Below are 20,381 nucleotides of genomic sequence, written 5' to 3'. Positions count from 1 at the left end.
GCAAACTGTTCTTCAGCAAAATAGCATCACTTTTTTTTCTTTTGTTGCAATGACAACCAAATATACTTTTCCAGTCCCAATTTCTAACATTTCGGGACCTTCCAGCTATGAGCACTTGCTGTTCACTTTGTCTTGTCACCATGGAACATTTCTGAAAGTGTCACATCACAGCACCAATCCACTCCACCCCGAGTAAACATAACCATAAACCACTGAATTGCATCTTTTCCTTCACAGATGGCTCTTAGATGCACCATCAGTGGAAGGGTGAGGGAGGGAGTCGGGTTACCATATTTCTAGAAGTATAATTATTTTGCCCATTTCCCCCTTTCCCTGAACCTTCCCACTCCCCCAACTCTGCTCCAAAATGTACAAGTATGCTTCTGAATACCAGTTTCTGGGATCCACAAGTGGAGAGAGTGCTGTTATGCTCATGCCTGCTTGAGGACTTCTTATCAGATTGGCCACCATGAGATAAACTGAGGCTGCTGAAGAAGTGAGAAACCATCTTGGCTGTGATTCCTAGAAGACCTGCTCCTTGCCTCGCAGGCCTTTTCCCACCTGGCCTGGGAGGGCGGGGCCATAGCTGCCAAGTTTTCCCTTTTCTCGCGAGAAAGCCTATTCAGCATAAGGGAATTTCCCTTTAAAAAAGGGAGAACTTGGCAGCTATGGGCGGGGCCCGGACTGACTCCAGCTGCAAAAGCTGAGGATGCCAAACAGAGTCTTGGGCTGGGATATTGTTTAGGGGTTTTCGCCGGAGGGCAAAATGGTGGTTGTTAATTTTTTGCACCTTTATTTGGTATCTTATGATTTATGTGGAAATTGTTCAGTTTGGTTGTATACTTTTTGGTGTTTTGCTTATTGCTTAGGACTACTTTTGTTATGTTTGTAGTTAACATATCTTTTTTATCTGTTGTCTGTCACGCTGAGCCTGGTTTTAACTTAGGAAAGGCAGCATACAAATAAAATGATTGATTGATCAGGATGCTGGATTAGACTGGCCTTTGGTCAGATCTAGCCAGTTTCTTCATAAGTTCTTATAATGGGGGTTCCTCTGGAACAGCATGGGAGGTGGCATAGGCGAAAGGGGCTTGGCAAAAATCATCTCCCTTCCATTCACAGAAGCCACCACCGGATCAAAGACCCTTTCATGAATGGACGGCACACCCATTGGGCGCAACCCATTAGCTCTGCTGGGAGCTCATTAAAAAAACAAACACTATTAACATTTTAAAACTTTATGAACCAAATGATCCGAAATCCTTACAAACACTACAGCGTTTCAATGATGATGAAATGGCCTATTCTTCTATTTGGCAAATGCCCACAAATGCTGTGTGTCACCCTTTCAGTGTCTTCCGAGTTGTAGGAATCAACAATTGTGCTGACGAGACAGAATGGCATTGTGCAGAGGACAAAAAGGGTGATGTCACTGTGCATTTGTGCTGAGACGGCCTGTGGGAAAACTGTGCCATTCTTTCCCATCTATTCTCTGTCTATGGAGGAAGGCAGATCACATTACTAATGAGGAGGCGGAGGGAGGGAAGCGCAGAGTCTGGCTGATACTACATAGTAGATCTGTGTAAATACTCTAAAACCACAGACTGCATTCCAAGCAGCAACTTCATGCTGCCGTTTAGAATCACAGCCAATTGAGTAACCAAGGCTGAGTGCTCACCACACATTTAAAGCACATTACTTCCCACAATGAATCCTGGGAAGCGCAGTTTACCCTGCACAAAGCTATAATTCTCAGCACTCTTAACAAACTACAGTTTCCAGGATTCTTTGAGAGGTGGAGCCATGTGCTTTAAATGTACACAGCCTAAAACAAGGGTGGGGATCCTTTGTCAGCCTGTGGGTTACATTCCTTGTGGACTATCTTATGGGGCCCACATGCCACTGATGAGTCAGGCAGTGGATGTGACTCTTAGGTTCAGTAGGACCTCTTAGGTCCAGCCATGCAAAAGTCTGAGGTTCCTACCTGTACCTGTCTCCACCAGGCAAGCAAGTGGCGTTACAGTTCAACAACATATTCCAGACAGTCAAGAACTACACCTTCTCTTCTCTCTGTTTGCACATGTGCGCGCGCGCGCGCACACACACACACACACACTGGTGTCACTCTAGGCACTGTACCCCTAAAGCTATGAGACACTTGTGTCAGCACTGCGAGTGACAGAACCCAACTTCTTTATAAATATCTTCCTGCAAAGTTGCCTGCACACTTTAAAAAGTGTAGCAGCAGATCTCGTGCATGGAAGAAAGTGCATACTCTTCAAGTGTCCAATTCTCCATGGACAGTCCTGGAATTACAGAAGCCACCCCGGTTTCTGATGTGACCCTGGAATGTTCCAGTTTTCCTTTTTCTTCCTCTACACATCTCGGAGAACAAATGGTGCGAAAACGGAGTCCTGTTTATACTGAAAATAAAATACCTGCACGAAATGAAGGAAATGTTGAAGCTGGCATACAAAGCTCTTGCTATAATTTTGAAGGAAAATGTAACCAATCCACTTCAAGTTCTTTAATTGCAATGCTTCAGCAGCCAGCCACCTTTTAGGAAATACATGGAGTGTTTATTCCTTTATTGTAAATTGAGCCTTTCACACTCTACTCAGAACTAAGACCCAATGAGTTCAATAGGATTTACTATTGAACTGTTCCTGATCGTTCTCAGTTTCCATTATTATTATTATTATTATTATTAAGTCATCTTCCAGCTAATTTCTCCCCCCCCATTCCATTTATCTGCTGAAGGTATTGTACACGATCCCTTCCCTCACACATTTGTTCTTTTCCTGATGTAGAAGAGAATGTCTCTTTTCCATCTGAGAAATGTTGAGGAGTATAAAAGTGGTGTCTCGTAAACACAGGGCAACTTAGGAGAATGTCATCTTCTGGGTCAGGGTGGAATATTTTGTTTGTATGATGATTTTAATGTGTTGAAAATTAAAGAGAAAAGGAGGGTGGTGGAAGAAATGCATTTTTCGTAGTTACACTGAGCATATCGGATTTCCTGTCAATGTAGCCTTGTCACCCTTTTAAAATCCCTTTTTGCACCCATTACAGAAAGGGCCCTTAGCAACATGGACGTGGCATTAGCATTGATTGAGTCAAAGCTCGGCTAGTGTAATTGAGCAGTGAGGCATAATGCAAAACTAAAAAGAGAGTATAATTGGTTGTAGCCCTGAGTTTCCTCGATGCTTCTGAGGGCAATCTTTGCTCAGCGGTGCTTTTGTACCCATAATGATGCCATTACCTGACCCTCTGTAACAGTTCTCATATTGATTTTACTGTTCCCTCCCTTCAACCCTCCCTACCCTGGATCCAATTTCCCTTCTTCCCTTTTAACCTATTAATCATCTGTGTGATGTTACTGGTGATTTAGGCTCACCAGGGTATAGCCTAAACCACAGATTAGGGTGGGTTTCAGATCCTAGACTGAGGGGGTGAAAGGCTAGTTGTTCAGAACCAAAAGTTTTGCTTAAATGAATGCTGATGAGAATTTGAGCACAATTAAGGTGCAGGAGTTGCTCCCAGGAGAGAAGGCCCTTTAAAGTAGGGAGCAATGTGTGCCCCAAAATGGCCTCTATTTGTTAACAATGCTTAATAGGAATGGTTTGTTTTTTGGTTCTGGGTGAGAGAACCTTGTTGAGGTGTGGAAAGTGAATTTAAAGAGTATGTTCACAATAGTGGCTTGAAACATAGCAGGTGATTTCCCCCCGCTGCTTTTCAAGTTACATTTGCATCTAGTTGTTCACATCAGAGTTGTTCACAACAGAGAGGGGCAGCCCTTTGGGTTTTTCTGCCCCATAACCCTGGCTCATCAAACTATCATCTGCCCCTGTGTGCTCATCTGGGCCTGAGTGATGGCTCTTAAGGAGTGTTCGCATTACCACTTACTCTACCTCTGGTTTTCTAATTGGAGTGAAGCTGGTTTGAGAAAAATGCATCAAACAGCAGAATTTGCCAAGAAACTTCGGGATTGATAGGGATTGCGGCTAACATCATGTGAGTGTAGCTTCAAGAATTAGCAGTGGAAGCACCCTGGATGTCGAGTAAGCAGTTATTTGAACATAGCCTTAGATTTTAATGGCCTTAATCAGGGCAAAACCAGAAGCTCAGAAGGTGGTCTGGTGAAAAATCATTCAGTTGCCCTTTCAAACTCCGGGTGTTGCTGTTGTTATTCATTACCTATGAATTGTCTTTTATATGCAACTCAATGTGATTTACAATTATACCATGATAGTAGTTTTAAAACTGTGCAAAAGCAACGGAAGATAGGTCTAAAAACAAAAGGCTAATAATAAATAACAACTTGACAGAAAAATTCGATATCTCTAAGGGGACTAGACAGGGCTGCCCTATCTCCCCCTTGTTATTTATCATGGTTATGGAAATCTTGAATAATCGTTTGAGAAATGATACAGAAGTAAAGGGCATTAAATTAGGGAAAAAAGAATATAAAGTCAAGGCTTTCGCCGATGACCTCGCAGTAACTGTAGAACAACCAGACACAAGCTTACCGGAAGTCTTGAAAATTTTGGAAGAATTCGGCAAGGTGGCGGGTTTCAAGCTCAATAAAACAAAGACCAAGATGATTCTGAAAAATCTAAAAAAAGAAGAAAGTGAGAGATTAGAAGAACAATTAGGAATTTCATGTGCCAAAAAGATAAAATATTTAGGAGTGTGGCTAACGGCGAAAAATATTAATCTGTTCAACGACAATTACAAAACAGTCTGGAAAGAAATCAACAAAGATATGGAATGCTGGAAGAAACTTAAATTATCTTTCTGGGGAAGGATTGCGGCGGTGAAAATGAATGTTCTGCCACGGCTCTTATTCCTATTCCAAAATATTCCTATAATAAAAGGGACTTCCCAATTTAAGGAGTGGCAAAGAGCCCTATCTAAATTTGTGTGGTTAGGAAAGAAGCCCAGAATTAAGCAAAAAATTCTTGTAGATAAAAAAGAGAGAGGAGGGTTTGCCATGCCTGAGTTAAAGCTATACTATGAGGCAGCTTGCCTTGTATGGATCAAGGATTGGATTATGTTACAAAATACGGATTTGTTAGACCTTGAGGGATATACAAATAGATTCGGCTGGCATGCCTATCTGTGCTATAACAAAATCCATACTGGCTTTAAAAGTCATGTATTTAGGGGTCCAATTTTGGAAGTATGGAACCGCAATAAAGCTCTATTAGAAAGGAAAACACCATGGTGGGTTGCTCCCTTAAATGTTTTAGCTATACGAAAAGTGAACATGGATAAGAAAGGAATTATGTATGAGGATATTGTTGTAAAAACGAAAGATGATTTTAAATTAAAAATTTATGACCAGATTAAGGATAAATTCGCCGGTTGGCTACAATATTATCAAGTTAATGATTTATTTAATAAGGATAGAAGAGAAATTGGTTTTGAAGCAAAAAAGTCGAAATTTCAAATCGAATTATTGGAAAATAGTCAAAAATTATTATCAAAAATGTACAATTTATTACTGGATTGGTACACGTTGGATGAGTTGACAAAGGATTGTATGATCAAATGGGCGAGAGATTTCGGGCACAATATACCCACCGATAGCTGGACCAAATTATGGAAAGAACATCTAAACTTTACGGCATGTACTTCTCTTAAAGAAAATGTAATGAAGTTAGTACACCGTTGGTACCTAACACCAGTAAAATTATCTAAAATATATAGAAATCAAAATAAGTGGTGCTGGAAATGCGAAACATCGGTGGGAGAATTTTACCACATGTGGTGGGAGTGCAAAAAGGTTAAAAAGTTTTGGGATCTGGTTTACAATGAATTAAAGAAAATTCTGAGATACACCTTTCCCAAAAAGCCGGAGATTTTTTTGTTGGGACTTTTAGATAAAGAAATAGCAAAAACTGATAAAAATTTCTTTTTGTACGCCACCACGGCGGCGAGAATTCTAATAGCCCAGAAATGGAAAATTAACGAAATGCCATCAATTAATGAGTGGCAGTCGAAACTTCTAGAATATATGGAAATGGCCGTACTCACCAACAGAATCCGGGATCAGGATGAAGGAAAACTCAAATTGCAATGGAGTAAATTTGTTGAATATGCAAAAATTAATTATAAAGGTATGAAAACGTTAGTGGTAATAACATAACTCCCACAATGATACATATATAATGAATTAAATAATACGATATGAGATTGAAATAACTTACCATCTACTGGAAGGAAGGAAGTCGTGCTGTCAATCTTGATGTATATAATGTTTTTTTTTTCTTGTATGTTTGTATGTTGGAAAATCAATAAAAATTTATTATAAAAAACAAAAACAAAACAAAACGAGGCAGAGACCTTTTCATGTTGTCTAGCTTAATATACTTACCATTTTGTTCATTCTTTTACTGATCTCCAGCCGTCACTGGAGAATTACCAAGTTATACTTATAGTTGCATCAGAATTCCCCCCCCCCATGCCAATCAAAGGCAGAAAAGAGACCTCAATTCCCCCCCTTTCCTAAATCTAAATTTGCTACTTTTGCTTTGTAACAGGGAATCACCATGTCTGACAAGAGCGATTTAAAAGCGGAGCTTGAACGCAAAAAGCAGCGTTTGGCTCAGATAAGGGAGGAGAAGAAACGGAAGGAAGAAGAAAGGAAGAAAAAAGAGGTAAGGCTGTTGAGGCTCCCTTCCCATTTTTGATTGTTTATTTATTTGGATGTATATTCTCTACTGTCCTCGACACAAGTCAGTACACAAGGTACTCAGGGGTACCCAGTACTGGCACCCTTTTTCTAGAAGAAAAGCACTGACATAAGTATATATAAGCGATGCTGCTTATGGTGTTCCCCAATTAGCTATTGACTTCTTCTTCTTCTTCTTCTTCTTCTTCTTCTTCTTCTTCTTCTTCTTCTTCTTCTTCTTCTTCTTCTTCTTCTTCTTCTTTGAATCCTGTCCTTTCATTCACTTTGTGTAGGAAGACATCTCTATTGTCTTTTATATCACAGCTTGGATCCAGTTACTGCAGGTGTAAACAGGCTGATCCAGTCAGGTGGGGAGAAAAGTTTTGGACTGAATCTGGAACACCCAGCTTCAAGTCTTGACTCAGTGTGGATTCACTGTGGTTTAAGACAGTGAACTTCTACCCAGAGTAGCTAATCCACAGCTCAAAGGTTGCATACAGTCGTACAGGAGGGTTTAAGTGTCCCCCACAACTAGAATTTTTTTGTTAAACTGATCCTGTGGATCCCATGCAGTGATGCCATGGTGCCAAAAGCTTATTTTTGCCCCACCTCAATTCTATTTTAATTTTAAAAAATGTAAATACAGTATACATTTAATTCTTTTTAACTGACTGATGCTGCAATTCCCAAAGGTTCCATGTGTCTATTTTTAAATATATTTATTGTTCCTTTAAAACCTGTCTTTTCTATCCCCCCCTTTTATGTTTGTGACTGGCTAGCCTAGTTGCTACGGTAGCAGATTTGCACTTACTGTTTTTCAGCAAAGTAAACGATAATTGCTGTTGTATTTTAGCCTCCTGGCTTGGTAACATCTTTTAGTTCTATTAAGGTTTGACTGACATATTAGTTTATTTGTCCTTGACGATATGCGTAAGGTTTTTTTTCATTAAGGGGATTTGCACTTCTTTTTTATTCAGTCACTTAGCGAAATAGAGATGAGAATTGACAGGGAACGGATACTCATTTTCATGCAAAGTCAAGGAAGCATTAAGTGATTATGTTTCTTTTCTTTCAGATGTCAACATTTGCTGCAGTTTAAAGCACCTGTTATCCCTTTTCTAATAACTGGTTTGCTTTAAACTGACACTTTAATATCGTACGTGCATTTCATACCATTATTGGGCTTTGCTATGAGAAATTGATGTTGCAAATTTTGTTTTTTTGCTGTCTTCCCTCCATTTTGCACTTTTGATAGTTCCCTAGAAGCAACTGAGACACACATACACAACCCCACCTTTGCTAAGAGTGCTGAAAGTTGTTGGGAGACCCTAGTTCCCCTCACAGAACTACAATTCTCAGAAGAGGCCTTGATGGTTAAAGCACTCTGAGAATTGTAAATCTGGGAGGGGGAATAGGGTTCTCCAAACAACCCTCTGCACCCTTAATAAACGACAACTCCCAGAATTCCTTGGGGGAAGCCATGATGACTGTTTGAAGTGGTATCATAGTGCTTTAAATGTATGGTGTGGATGTGGCCCAAGACGCACCAGGAAGGGCTGAGGGGTGGGTGGGTGACCATTTCCTATTGCACCAAGGGGAAAGCTGCCACTAGCGTCAGGAAACACCATTCTCCTTTAATTTCAGTTTTCTTTCACTTCAGCTAATTGTCCGATACTATTATTTCAGTCAGATTTTCAGCAAAAGAAAGAACCAACTCAGGAAGATTCTGATCTGGACCGGAAGAGAAGGGAGACAGAAGCTTTACTTCAGAGCATTGGTATTTCTCCAGAACCACCTCTAGGTATTCAGAGAGAGACCTGTTCAAAACATTTTAGCCACTGTTTAAGATCCGCACATTCTTTTTGACCGTTGCATGCTTTTCTTTTCTTGGTTTTTGGCTGTTGTTCATAACGTTACGTCTTCTGCTTAAACACCGTTTCATATCGCCCCAATAACCAATTCAGAGCATTTCTGCTTTTTAGCTGTCCTGAATCTCAGTGTGTCTGTTATGTTTCATTCTCATCCAGACATTTCAAAATGGTTTCTCTGTGGGCCACACCACTCGCACCATCTTGGGCTGTCGCTGTTCCATTCTTCTGAAAATTGGCTTGGTTCCACTTCATTCATCTGATTTTTTCTTACGTATAATAGTTGCTCCTTTGAAAATAGAGCCCTTTATTGACCTTTAAAACAAGTATCATAAAAAAAAACTCAGAAAAGAAACATAAATTTATACGTACACACTGTACATTTAAAAAACATCCCAAGCACATTTTCTCCCTCAGAGAATTCTGGGCACTGTGGTATACCCCTCACAGAGTTACCGTTTGCAGCAACCCTTAACAAACTACAGTGCCCAGAATTCTTTGAGGTGGAAAATGTGCTTGGAATGCGCTTGTTTGATATATATGTCCCTTCCTCCCACCCTTTTTCTGCTGTTTTGTTTTATTCCATCCTAATCGTAGACCTATTTAGGCATTCAAAAGTGATTTACATGAACATGTGACAGAGGTAGAGGAGGTATGCTAGGCTCCATTCACTCTGCTCCACTTTGGTTCCCATTGCCCTCTGTGAGTTGGAAGGCGACTTTTTTTTTGCAGTGGGAAAGTTTCCTGCGCTCATGGAAACTCCTTAAGAGTTTTAGGAAGAGGCATTGTCACAGTTCAAGGATATTCCAACCTGGCAAAGAAGGTGAGGAGCAGAACTCACGAGGGATGTGGCTTGCAAAGATGACCTGCTAGGGGACGTGGCCTAAGAAGTGTTCTATGGGCTGAATAGAGGTCGGAAGGTCCACATTTGTCTCCTGGGCCTGATGTTTGCCACCCGGGCCTAAGCCATGTAGGGCTTTTAGGAATGTGAAATACAATCTGAGGTCTCCAACATGAACCTCAGCATGATGTAGCAGTTAGAGTGTTGGACTAAGACATGGGAGACCAGGGTTGAAATTCCTGCTCAGCCATGAAGCTCACCGGGTGACCATGGGTCAGTCACGGTCTCTTCGCCTAACCTACCCCATAGTGTTGCTGCGAGGATAAAATGGTGAAGAGGAGAACTATGGACCACACCGTGAGCTTCTTGGGGGAAAGGTGAGATATAAATGTAGAAATAATTAAATAAAACAAGCATATTTCCTAGTGTGGATCATGGCTTCAGTTCTGTAAGCCAGCAAGAAAACCTGGAGCCAGCATTGATGGCCATATTAAAATACAGCATGATGCATCTCTTGGCTCTAAAGCAGACACAGGCAACCTTGGCTCTCCAGATGTTTTGGAACTCCAGCTCCCATGATCCCTGATCACTGGCCCTGTTAGCTAAGGATCATGGGAGTTGTAGTTCCAAAACATCTGGAGAGCCAAGGTTGCCTATGCCTGCTCTAAAGCCATGATTCTCTTTGTAGGCTATTCATGCAAATTAAAAACCAGCTCTTCCCGATTCAGATAAAGCCAAAGAAGCAGAATGGATGCATAATAAGCACATCACCTACCACTTCACACCTGTACCTGCCAAAGGGCTGTCATGAAAAATGAATGCCTTTTGCACTCGCGATTCGTTTTAGTGACAGTTCCTAGTGAGAATATGTGTAAGGTGTTGGACCTCGTGCCACAACCAATCCATTTGATTGGCACTTCTACCAGGAGATGTGAAGGATTTAGCTAGGAAAAGAAAAAAAGAAAATGTGGTTGGGAAATTATTTTTGATTTAACAAAGTAAAACAGTGCATTTTTAAATGGCCAAGTTGAAACAGGTGATGTCGCATTATAAGATCTACATTTTCCTCCATGTGGCTACCATGAAGATTAGTCGAAGTAGAATTGTTTCTGCATTACCTGCCCCCTTGCCAATCTAGATTCAAAAACAACAGCAGCATTTCCACTTTAAAAGTGTGATTGGTCTATCTTTGATTTCAGTGCTTGAAATGGAAAGGTTCCACAGCTTGTCTTTTTTGTGGGGGTTGGGGGGACTTATTAAACTAAATCACCATGCAGTCTTACTTTGGGCTCTTGGGCCTAGGCTGAGCACTGTGTGAGCAAGCTAGCTGACTTAGGTTTTGCCTTAACTTCACTTGGCAGGGTCCCAACCAATTGCCCCCCTACTGTTGGATTAGTTTTGAAGTTCCCAAGTTTTAAACAAGCTGGGTTCTGTGACCCTGCAGTCATTCTGCAGAAATGCCTATCTAGCATGTGGAACAGGGGAATAATGAAAACCAAAGCCTTCCAGTGAAATCATTGGAGGTATAACACTTTCACAGTTCTGGCAGAAAAATGCCAAAGCTGTTTGGATCAAGCTAAAAGCCTAGCAGTGTAGATTTGCGTCAGGTGACATTAGTCCGCACAGGCAGGCAGCGGTGGAGCGTGCCTTCCCAGCACCTGGGGCGTGCCTGGGGGGGGGGCACGGAGGGTGGCTTGAGGAGGACGCAGCAGGGCAGACATCCGCCCTTCCAATCAATCCGATTGGTCTGATTGGAAGGGTGCATGCTTGTTGCGTCATCCTGACGCCCTGTCAGTCCCATGCTGCTTTGCGAGGCCGGGATGTGGGATCGGACTTGCAAAGTAGCATGGGGCTAGCAAGGACAGTGCGAGGAGGAAAATGCACCCTGGGGAAAAATGTGCCTGGAGTAGACCCTTTGAAATTAATGGACCAAAGTTAGTCATGTCCATTAATTTTAGTGGGTCTACTCTAAATATGACCTGCATTGGATATAAACCAGGCACCCCCAAATTTTGGCCCTCCAGATGTTTTGGACTACAATTCCCATCTTCCCCTGCCACTGATACTGTTAGCTAGGGATCATGGGAGTTGTAGGCCAAAACATCTGGAGGGCCGCAGTTTAGGGATGCCTGATATAAACCAATGTTTGCTCAAGCAACTGCAGCTCTCATAAAGAAAATCATTTTAACACGATGCAGAAACAGTATTTTCCATTTTCTGTTACCCTTAACTTTTTTAAAAAAAAAGATATCCAAGGCCTATATTACTTCTTTAAATATGTTTCCATGTCTAAAAATCTAAAAAATTAAATAAAAACTCAGAGTCGGTCTTAACATTGAGTACTGATACTATCATAACTCGCTTTCAGGCCAATCTAAAATTCATTTCAACTTTTAATTTGCCAAAATATTTAGAATTCACTTGACTTTCTTCCTTTCCCTTTCCTCTTTTCCTCCTTTTGGTTTCACCATTTCAAACTCTTCCACTCATCCAACCGTTTTATCATTTCGGATCCTCGCTTATGATTTGTCTCACACTGCTCTTCATCAGTGCAGTCGCTGCATGTTTTAACATGGGATACCTGTTATTTTCATTATTTAGTCCCAACCCCTATGTCTCCCTCTCCGAAATCAGTGAGCACTCCCAGCGAAGCCGGAAGCCAAGATTCGGGAGACTTGGGACCCGTAGGAAGGTAAGACGAAATTCTCTGTCTGTGTGTGCTCTTTGCTTTCATTGTGGATTCCTTTGATGCGAATGCCTTTCCTACCATGCCCTGCCACCCAGTTGTAAATATTGGGTAGACCCAGTGCTGGCTCTACTACTGACCAGGGTGGGGCGGCCACCTCAGGTGATATATGTTCCCAAGTTGTAAGTGTTGAACTTCTTCATCAACGCAGAGTGTGTGCAGCGAATGGAGCGCAGAAATAAAAAGCTGTCCTCAAGATCTTTTCTTAGTTTTATTTTTGAAAACGTAACAGCCAAACGCTGCAAACCACCACCCCTCCTCACCAGCAGCTTACAAGGCATTTGATCAAATTAAATACAGTTTCAATTAACCAATTATCCTATCACATCCCTTCCTGCACCCGGTGCAGAAAGTAACTCCCCTTTTAATTAGGCAAAAAGTTGAGAGACCACAGTTGTGCAGCTAAGTAGGTCAAACTGCAAATATATACCCCTGAAACCAACCTGGTTCCTGAGTAGCATTATTGACCACTGTAAGATAAAGAACCAACAGTAAGATGACAGATCTGTGTGCGCCACACAGCTTGCCTTGCTAGCCCGTTGCCTTAAGGTTTGGTGGGTGTTGTCTCATCACCAGCGTGTTGTCCTCCATGTGTTGTTGAGCATCAACTCCAATCAGCCTGTGCCTTTCTTGAATTAGTGGGAAAGTAATAGTAATAGTAATAGTAACAATAATAATAGTAACAACAATTTAGATTTAAATACAATTTAAAATACAATTTAGATTTAAGAAATTTTTAAAATGCAGCCTCATTTTAAAATGGCCCAAATCAAAACCATAAGGGAGAAAAAACATAGTGGTCAGACTGAGTCCAGCCCAAAGGCCAGGCGGAACAGCTCCGTCTTGCAGGCCCTGCGGAAAGATGTCAAATCCCAGAGGGCCCTGGTCTCCTGTGAGAGAGCATTCCACCAAGTCGGGGCCAATACTGAAAAGGCCCTGGCCCTAGTTGGGGCCAATCTAGCCACCTTATGGCTCGGGGTCTCAAAAATATTGTTATTTGTGGACCTTAAGGTCCTCCGCGGGGCATAGGAAAGACTATGGGGTCTGGAAATATACCTGTTCTATTGGAGTACAATAAAAGGAGCCTGTAGGTTGGGAGTCGGGAACCTTTTTCAGCCTAAAGACTGCATTCCCTTTTCAGCAACCTGCCATGGGCCAGTGGTGGAGGAAGCAAGATGCAAAACAACAAATGTAAATGTTACCTTTGCAGACTAGACTTGTTTCCAGGGCTAGCCCAAGACATTTTGGCACCTGAGGCAAACCACAAAAATGGCACCCCCCTGCCTGCCAGGGAAGAAGGGGTGAGTGAAGATCTACATCAGGGACATGGGGGGGGGGGAAATAAAGATGTAAATTGGGATCTGCTGCCTCTGTGGATTGGGCTGCCTGAGGCAGTCACCTCAGCTTGCCTCATGGGTGGACCGGCCCTGCTAGTTTCTATATACACACACCTGCCTATATTACACGTATTATCAGATTTCAAGGACACATCCAGCCAACCAGAAACACTCAAGGAATGTGTGAAGCAGGACTGGTGAGAATCCCAAACAAACAAAAAGTGTGAGAGAAAATGTAGCCTTAAATGAGTTTTTTTAAAGGGATGTAGAGATGAATTGCTGTGGGTATCAGAAATATACCCACAGGTAAAATGGAAATTTGTTATTTCCTATGAAGGTTTATTGGATCAGAAAGTGAAGCCTTGTAATGTAAAGCAGGGAATATTTATATCTCAGTTGCTACAACCATTGCCCTTGTGAATTATACGAGGAACAGATTTATAATTAAAGGAATGGCTAGAGTGGGGCAGATCACCACCATCTGAATTTGTCTTTCATCTTGGCCTAAGTATTATAGGTGATTGACTAACCTAAGGCTGTCACTCAACCCAGTCACTCTTTTCACCTCAACCTGCAACCCTGTAGTCACCATCTTCCTCTCAGTAGTCAAGGTGAAAAAGCAGACTCCTCCCCAATACCCTCAATTGCCCTCTCACCAGTTTCCTGGCAGAAAGAGGTGAGCCTCTTGCTCTTGCTCCGTCTCAAATGAACCTCCACCAAAATGCCAACATTCCCAGATGTTCCCATCCTCACAGGGCAGGACTTGATGTTCCCAAGCCTGCTGATGGTCCTTGACAGCTTTTGCTGTTCTCCATCTGTTCTGACCACACTGAGCCTACGGGTGGTAGATGGAAAACGCCACCCTCCGCCACATAGCCTGCGTCTTAGGATAGAGATTCTTTGATCCTCGGCTTTGCTGGCTGCTACATCTCTGTGCTGGATGCATCTTCAAACTTGTCCTTCAGTACCTCAGGTTTCAAGGACAACCGTTTCAAGTCTTCCCATCAGCTCTAAGTATGCCGGTTCATATTGTGCAGTATTATTGTCAAGAAGAAAGCAATGAAACATTTCCAATGTAGTTGCTTCCTAGCAGCATCACACTGCTTTCTAGCCATGTGCTATCTTCTTGGGCATTAACTTAGGTCATTTCATTTATAAAATTCTTCCCACAGAGCAATGAACAATAAATAAGCCAAGAATAAAAACAATTTCCCAATCTAGTACAGATACAGGCTGGGATAGGAATCTAGTACAGATACAGGCTGGGATAGGAATTTTCTACAACTGAAAAGACAATAGAAAAGCCAGCTCTGTGATATATATTGAGAGAGTTGCAATGGGTAGATACTGGCATACTGAAGGTCCAACACCAACATTATATGGAAAGGACCTTCTGATGAGATGGTATCTGCAGGAGCCCCCCTCCCGTAGAGCACAGTGATCGATTAGGTACACTGCTGCCAGCATCTTGACATTTGCCCATTAGCTAAACAACAACAATGATTGACAACTTTAAGCAGTATGGCTGCTGTATTAATACTTCCAAATAACACTATTTCTATCAAATCATGGTGCCCATGGAAGGCACTGAAGTAAATGGACTGGCAACTTTTACTGCATTCCCATCATTGATGGCAGTTGTCTTGCGGCTTTGTGCGATTTCTTAGGTTGTCATGTGGTTTCAATCGGTATTGATCCTATGAGTGAATTAGTGCTTGATTTATATGGACCCAGGTTTTCCTACTGCTCTTCATGGCAATATAATAATTTATAATAATTTATTATTTATACCCCGCCCATCTGGCTGGGTTTCTCCAGCCACTCTGGGTGGCTTACAACAGAAAAATGAAATAAAACAATTAAACATTAAAAGCCTCCCTAAACAGGGCTGCCTTCAGATGTCTTCTAAAAATCTGGTAGCTGTTTTTCTCTTTGACATCTGATGGGAGGGCGTTCCACAGGACAAGGCGCCACCACCGAGAAGGTATATATTTGGTATATACACTAAACCAGCCTTTCTCAGCCTTGGGTCTCCAGATATTATGGATCCACGACAACAATTATTTATTATTTATATGCCGCCTATCTGACAGGGTTGCCCAGGCCACTCCGGATGGCTCCCAACACAAAAATAGTAAAAACACAATAAAACGTCCAACACTAAAAACTTCCCTGAACAGGGCTGCCTTCAGATGTCTTTTAAAAATCACGTAGCTGTTTATGTGTTTGACATCTGCTAGGAGGGTGTTCCACAGGCGGTTTCAACTACCAAAAAAGCATGGATTGGTTCTGGGTGTCTGCCAGTTACAAAGTCGGGCATCTCTGGTTAATTAGCCTTTTGCATGTGAGCCAGTGGCATCGTTAAAAGCAGTCACACTCTCATTCCTCAAGGAAATGTAGAGTTTGGTTGTCTAGATTATAGTTCTCATTAGTAAGTTTCTCATGGTGTAGTTTTGAGGGGGTGCACACTCTTGTTCCCTAAGGGGGCTTTCTAGCATGACTTAGCAACCTGAGTCTCTGCTCAGTCCTGTATTAATATGTAATGTGCTGTCACCGAACTAGGGTGGATAATGGCCCTGTCGTGCTCATTAATCTACTCATAGAAGCTTTAATTAGTCTGCTTTTCTTTTAGAGGTGGCAACATCTATTGGCCCCAAGGAAATCAAAGGTGTCGCTTACCATTGGGTACCCATGGAAAATGTTAGAAGGAACAACAAAAGCCACATGCATTTTGCAGGAGAAGACAGGGGGAGCCAGAAACTCAAAAGGGGGTGGGAATCTAGTAAGCAGTTGAGAAACAGTTCTTACAAAATTCACTTTTGCTTGCTTATTTATGTGTTTTGAATTATAGCAAACCTCCTAATGTATTCAGGGAGTTTTTTTTAAAAAAAAATCTTAATAAGGGGGAGAATTGAAAAATATGATTGCTGTCAAGCGGAAAGGCATGAGCAAAGCAGATCATGAACCAGCTGTTAATCAGGTAGTCCCTGATTAAGAGGGTCAGTGCTAGCTAGCCTGAAGTGCGGAGCCAGCAAAGGCGGACCTGACATTTGAACCTGTGCAAAGCCTATACAAGGCAACATTGTCCTCCTGTAACCTCAGTTGCCTTTGTCCGCTGAGGATTCTGTTCCCCAGCTCTTCCTTTAATCACACAGTAATGGAATTCTCCCTAACGGAATATTGTTTGTCACTTGGGAAACTTGACAGGTTTTGAAAGAGGATGGAGCAAAGGGGTAATGACTGCCTTGAGCAAGCTACATGCCCCCCCCCCCCGCGTAAGTATCTTGGGTGTGCAGGTATAAGTGGCCCCACGATACTCATAACATTGGAAGCTGCCGCATATTCGACAAATCACACTTTCTTCATTAATGACCTTGGCAGTGTTACGGAGATCATTTTCACTTTGTTTCAGTTTCATCTAGGCAACTTCTCTAACACATTAGGCACGGAAAGTGCTCGGCATCTATACGTGTTTTCCGCCCCCTCCTCTTTCACCACTCAGATTAGATAGAAGTATTGGGAGGAAGAGATTCTGACTCTACTCATGCAAGGCCACCTGAGCAAAATCTTATTGGCTGTCTGTGTAGTTTTTATTTTTATTTTGAAGGCACCGCTTTCAAAAATGCCTTTCCAATGATACACAAAATCCTGGGCAAGTTTTCAACCAAGTCACCAGGAGGATTCCCTTACTACAGCTCAAATCCTTTTGAACATGCCCCGCTGCAAGGCCCCTTTTATTTATTTATTTATTTATTCTTTTAATGGACTTAATATTGATTGTTTCATCTCAGTGTGTCAGCGTGTGGCCAGTGCCCTTGCTCTTGCCCTCCAAAGTGTAACTAATAGGAACTGAACTCATCTAGCGTGATTATCCCATTTGCAGTCCAATCAATTCATAGTACTTTTGTGCAGGAAGTCAGTCCCTCTGTGTTCAGCTAGGAAACATGTTTAGGGGCTTCTCCAGGCAACCTCTTTGTTGAGTGTCCTTCCTGGTTAGCTCACACAAAACTTGTGCTGGTGTTAGACTGTGTCCGGTTTTCATTGAGCATTTGGAATTCATTGTGGGGAAGTTAGATGACACTGAGCATTCATCCTGATTTCTTTTTGTGCTGCGTTCCCTTTAATCATGCATTCATCCCGCTTATTAAAAATATACGTGGATTTGTTATGTTTGAGTGACAGAGTGCTTTAATCCACTTTTATTCTGCAAACCTACATTTCTGGCATGCTCTTGAATCTTTTGCAGATGGGGGAGTTGAGGAAAAGAAACAGATTAGTGTGTTATTTTCCAGGATGGGACCATGGGCAACTGTGCTGGAATGATTTTTCCAGGCTTTTCAACCATTTTTCTTTGCCAATTTCATAGTTGTGTGGGCAGAGTCAACACTTAGGTGCACATTGAACCAACTGACTAAGTCCAAGATGCAAGTGATTTTTTAAATACATTTTTAAAATTTATTGTTAAATTTATATCCCACCTCTTAGATCCTCCAAGGAGTTGAAGGTGGCATACATGGTTCTCTTCCTCCCCATTTTGTCCTAACAAAAACCATGAGAGGTAAGTTAGGGTGAGAGGCAGTGACTGGCATCAGGGCGGTCTCAAGCCAGTCGGGCGCCCTGGCGCTGAGGCGCGGAGATCGCTCTGGCGCCCTCGCAGCGCGCAGCACGGCTTCTGCGCGGCTTCATCGCGCAGCGCCCCCCCTGCCGGCCCGGCACCCTGGCGCCCCGCGCCACCGGGACTACACCTAGAGCTGGGCCTGACTGGCGTGATGCCACCCAGTGAAACTCACGGCTGAGGGAGGATTTGAACCCAGGTCTCCCAGTTTCCAACCCAGATCTAACCACTACACTACACAGGCTCTTCGAATCAACCTGGAAGTGCTGTGTTGGTGGGGGCTGATGGGAGTGGTAGCCCAAAACATCTGGAGTGCATCAGGTTGCGGAAGGCAGGTCTAGTCCAGGGCTGGTGAACCTCTGCCTCGAGGGCAGGGGAGTGTGGCCCTCTAAGCCTCTCTGTCTGGCCCTTGGGATTCTTTCTGTGCCATAGCCATGTCCTTCAGTAGCCCTGCTTCACACTTTCCTTAAATGTCTTTGCTTGGCTGAAATGTGTCCTCTGATAATGCCTTTTGCTTGCCTGAATGGAGGAAAGAGGGCTGCAAGCTAGGCTACTGTACAAGAGTGGTGTGGGCACAGTGGTGGAGCCAACCCATGCCAAGCTCCCCATTGCCTTGCCCCTGCCCCTTTTCATACGTGGCACCTGCACTGCTTCGCCAGCTGCTACTAGCTTTAGGATCACTTCAATATGTTCCCAGCTTGTGTCTTTGAACAGCTTTAAAAATTGCAATGTGGCAAGGTGTGGTCTTTCCTGGGTTGGAACCGCCACAAGACTACTTCACTATGTCATTTAAAAAGAAGAAGATCAGCTCCTGGAAAAATCAATTTATAAAATAATGTTGTATATTAATGTATCCTTAGATGTAGCCCGTTAGCCAACCACTTACTAACTGCCTTTGAACTAAGTAGGTAGTGAGGACAATTATTTATAACCTACAACAGTATTTTAATAATTTCCTTTATGTACCATTGTATTAGATAAGTATGCATAGAATTTTGGTGTTTTTAATGCACTTTCTGTTTCTTTATTCATCTGTTTCTCAAATCTATCTGTTAGTTGAAATGATAATGCAGAGATCACTTGGTCCTGATGCTGGGAATCCAGATCCCAGCTGGAGGAAGCACTCTCATTGCTGTGCTTCTGGATTTCCTCTCCTACCTGCCTAAAACGTGCTCAGTCCTCTTAACCCATAACTGGCAATGCTGATCGTCTGCTAGTCAGTGTGCGCACCACATGCCATGCATACACCCCGAGTGTTGCATGCAGAGATTTCCTGCCCTCCCTTAATGTAGCCTTTTGTGCCTCTGGTGCAACAAACCTGCATGCAACGACCTGCTTGCAGAACGCTCTTTCCAGGGCACTTAAGCACATGGGTGCTACAGTGTACTCATGGAGCTCCAGCAAGCGCAAGGGCTTCTCCATTGACCTGGATGTTGAGCTACGAATTGGATGCAGCTTCTTCACTGTGGGGGAAAGAAGTCCACATTTAGCACCACCTGCTCTGGATTAGATTCATCAGTTAAGCAGCTGAGGCCTACCTGGTCTTTCAGGAGGGTTGTTTTTGAAGTGAAGCAGAGCTGAGCAAACACCAGAAGCCTCTTGTCCTTGCTAGCGTAACATTCTCCAGTTTGACAGAGAAAGAGAGTTGGATGGGATTACCTGCTCTTGTCTGACAGTAGATACTCTGTGATATTGCCTGTGGTTCTCTGTTGTACTTTTGGAGCTGTGTTCTGTGCTTCTACAACATATGGCAAACGATGAAGTGATTTGTTCCTCTCCCTCCGGCCCGTCACTGCAGTTAATTCTGTGTGTTCTTCTTCCTCCCCTTGTGCTGTGCTGCTGATAACCTCGCTAGGACCCTGCAGTGGGACACAGACCCTTCAGTGCTGCAGCTTCAGTCTGACTCTGAACTTGGGTATATGTCCACTCTCGTTCTTTATTTTCCCTCTTGTTATACTATGACTTTGTTTGCACCGGTTATATTGAAGTTGCTTCCTCGGTGAGCTTTCTCCTTGCGTGTATGTGTGTGCTGAATCTTCAGCGTCATACTCTTATTTTTGTTTTTGTTTTTTAAATTTTTGGGGAAGGACCGTCGTCTTCTGAGAAAAACAGAAGCGAAGCTTTCTGAAAACGGTCACTACTTCTGGCTAGTGAAAACATCCAGGGTCCAGTGCACTCTTGATGTTTTCAAAAGAAACATTTTCATTTCACTGGAGATGAAATGTTAGAAAAGCATGTTTCTGGAAACAGTAACATGCATGTTGTAGGTGTGTACTATCAACATGTATGTCTTTATCA

General features: G+C 42.6%; 1 protein-coding gene across 9 annotated transcripts in view; it reads left to right on the top strand.

The window, feature by feature from the left end:
- The window catches only part of DYNC1I1 (dynein cytoplasmic 1 intermediate chain 1), a 249,924-nt gene that overhangs the window by 63,022 nt on the left and 166,521 nt on the right, over positions 1 to 20,381 (top strand). For 3 of the 9 annotated variants that reach the window (XM_088653899.1, XM_088653900.1, XM_035129399.3), the window contains 4 exons: positions 6,546 to 6,662; positions 8,363 to 8,477; positions 11,987 to 12,077; positions 19,939 to 19,998. In XM_088653899.1, the coding sequence (XP_088510025.1) occupies positions 6,555 to 6,662; positions 8,363 to 8,477; positions 11,987 to 12,077; positions 19,939 to 19,998 (374 nt within the window). In that variant the 5' untranslated portion in view covers positions 6,546 to 6,554. The remainder of the gene's footprint in view (positions 1 to 6,545; positions 6,663 to 8,362; positions 8,478 to 11,986; positions 12,078 to 19,938; positions 19,999 to 20,381) is intronic. The other 6 variants (XM_088653902.1, XM_088653903.1, XM_088653901.1 and 3 more) reach the window with 3 other exon arrangements.

The sequence above is a fragment of the Zootoca vivipara genome, chromosome 11 (assembly GCF_965207765.1).
Source record: "Zootoca vivipara chromosome 11, rZooViv2.hap1.1, whole genome shotgun sequence".
NCBI classification, from domain to species: Eukaryota; Metazoa; Chordata; class Lepidosauria; order Squamata; family Lacertidae; genus Zootoca; species Zootoca vivipara.
Note: the sequence above shows the minus strand (reverse complement) of the source record. Positions and strands in the feature narration are given on the sequence as shown.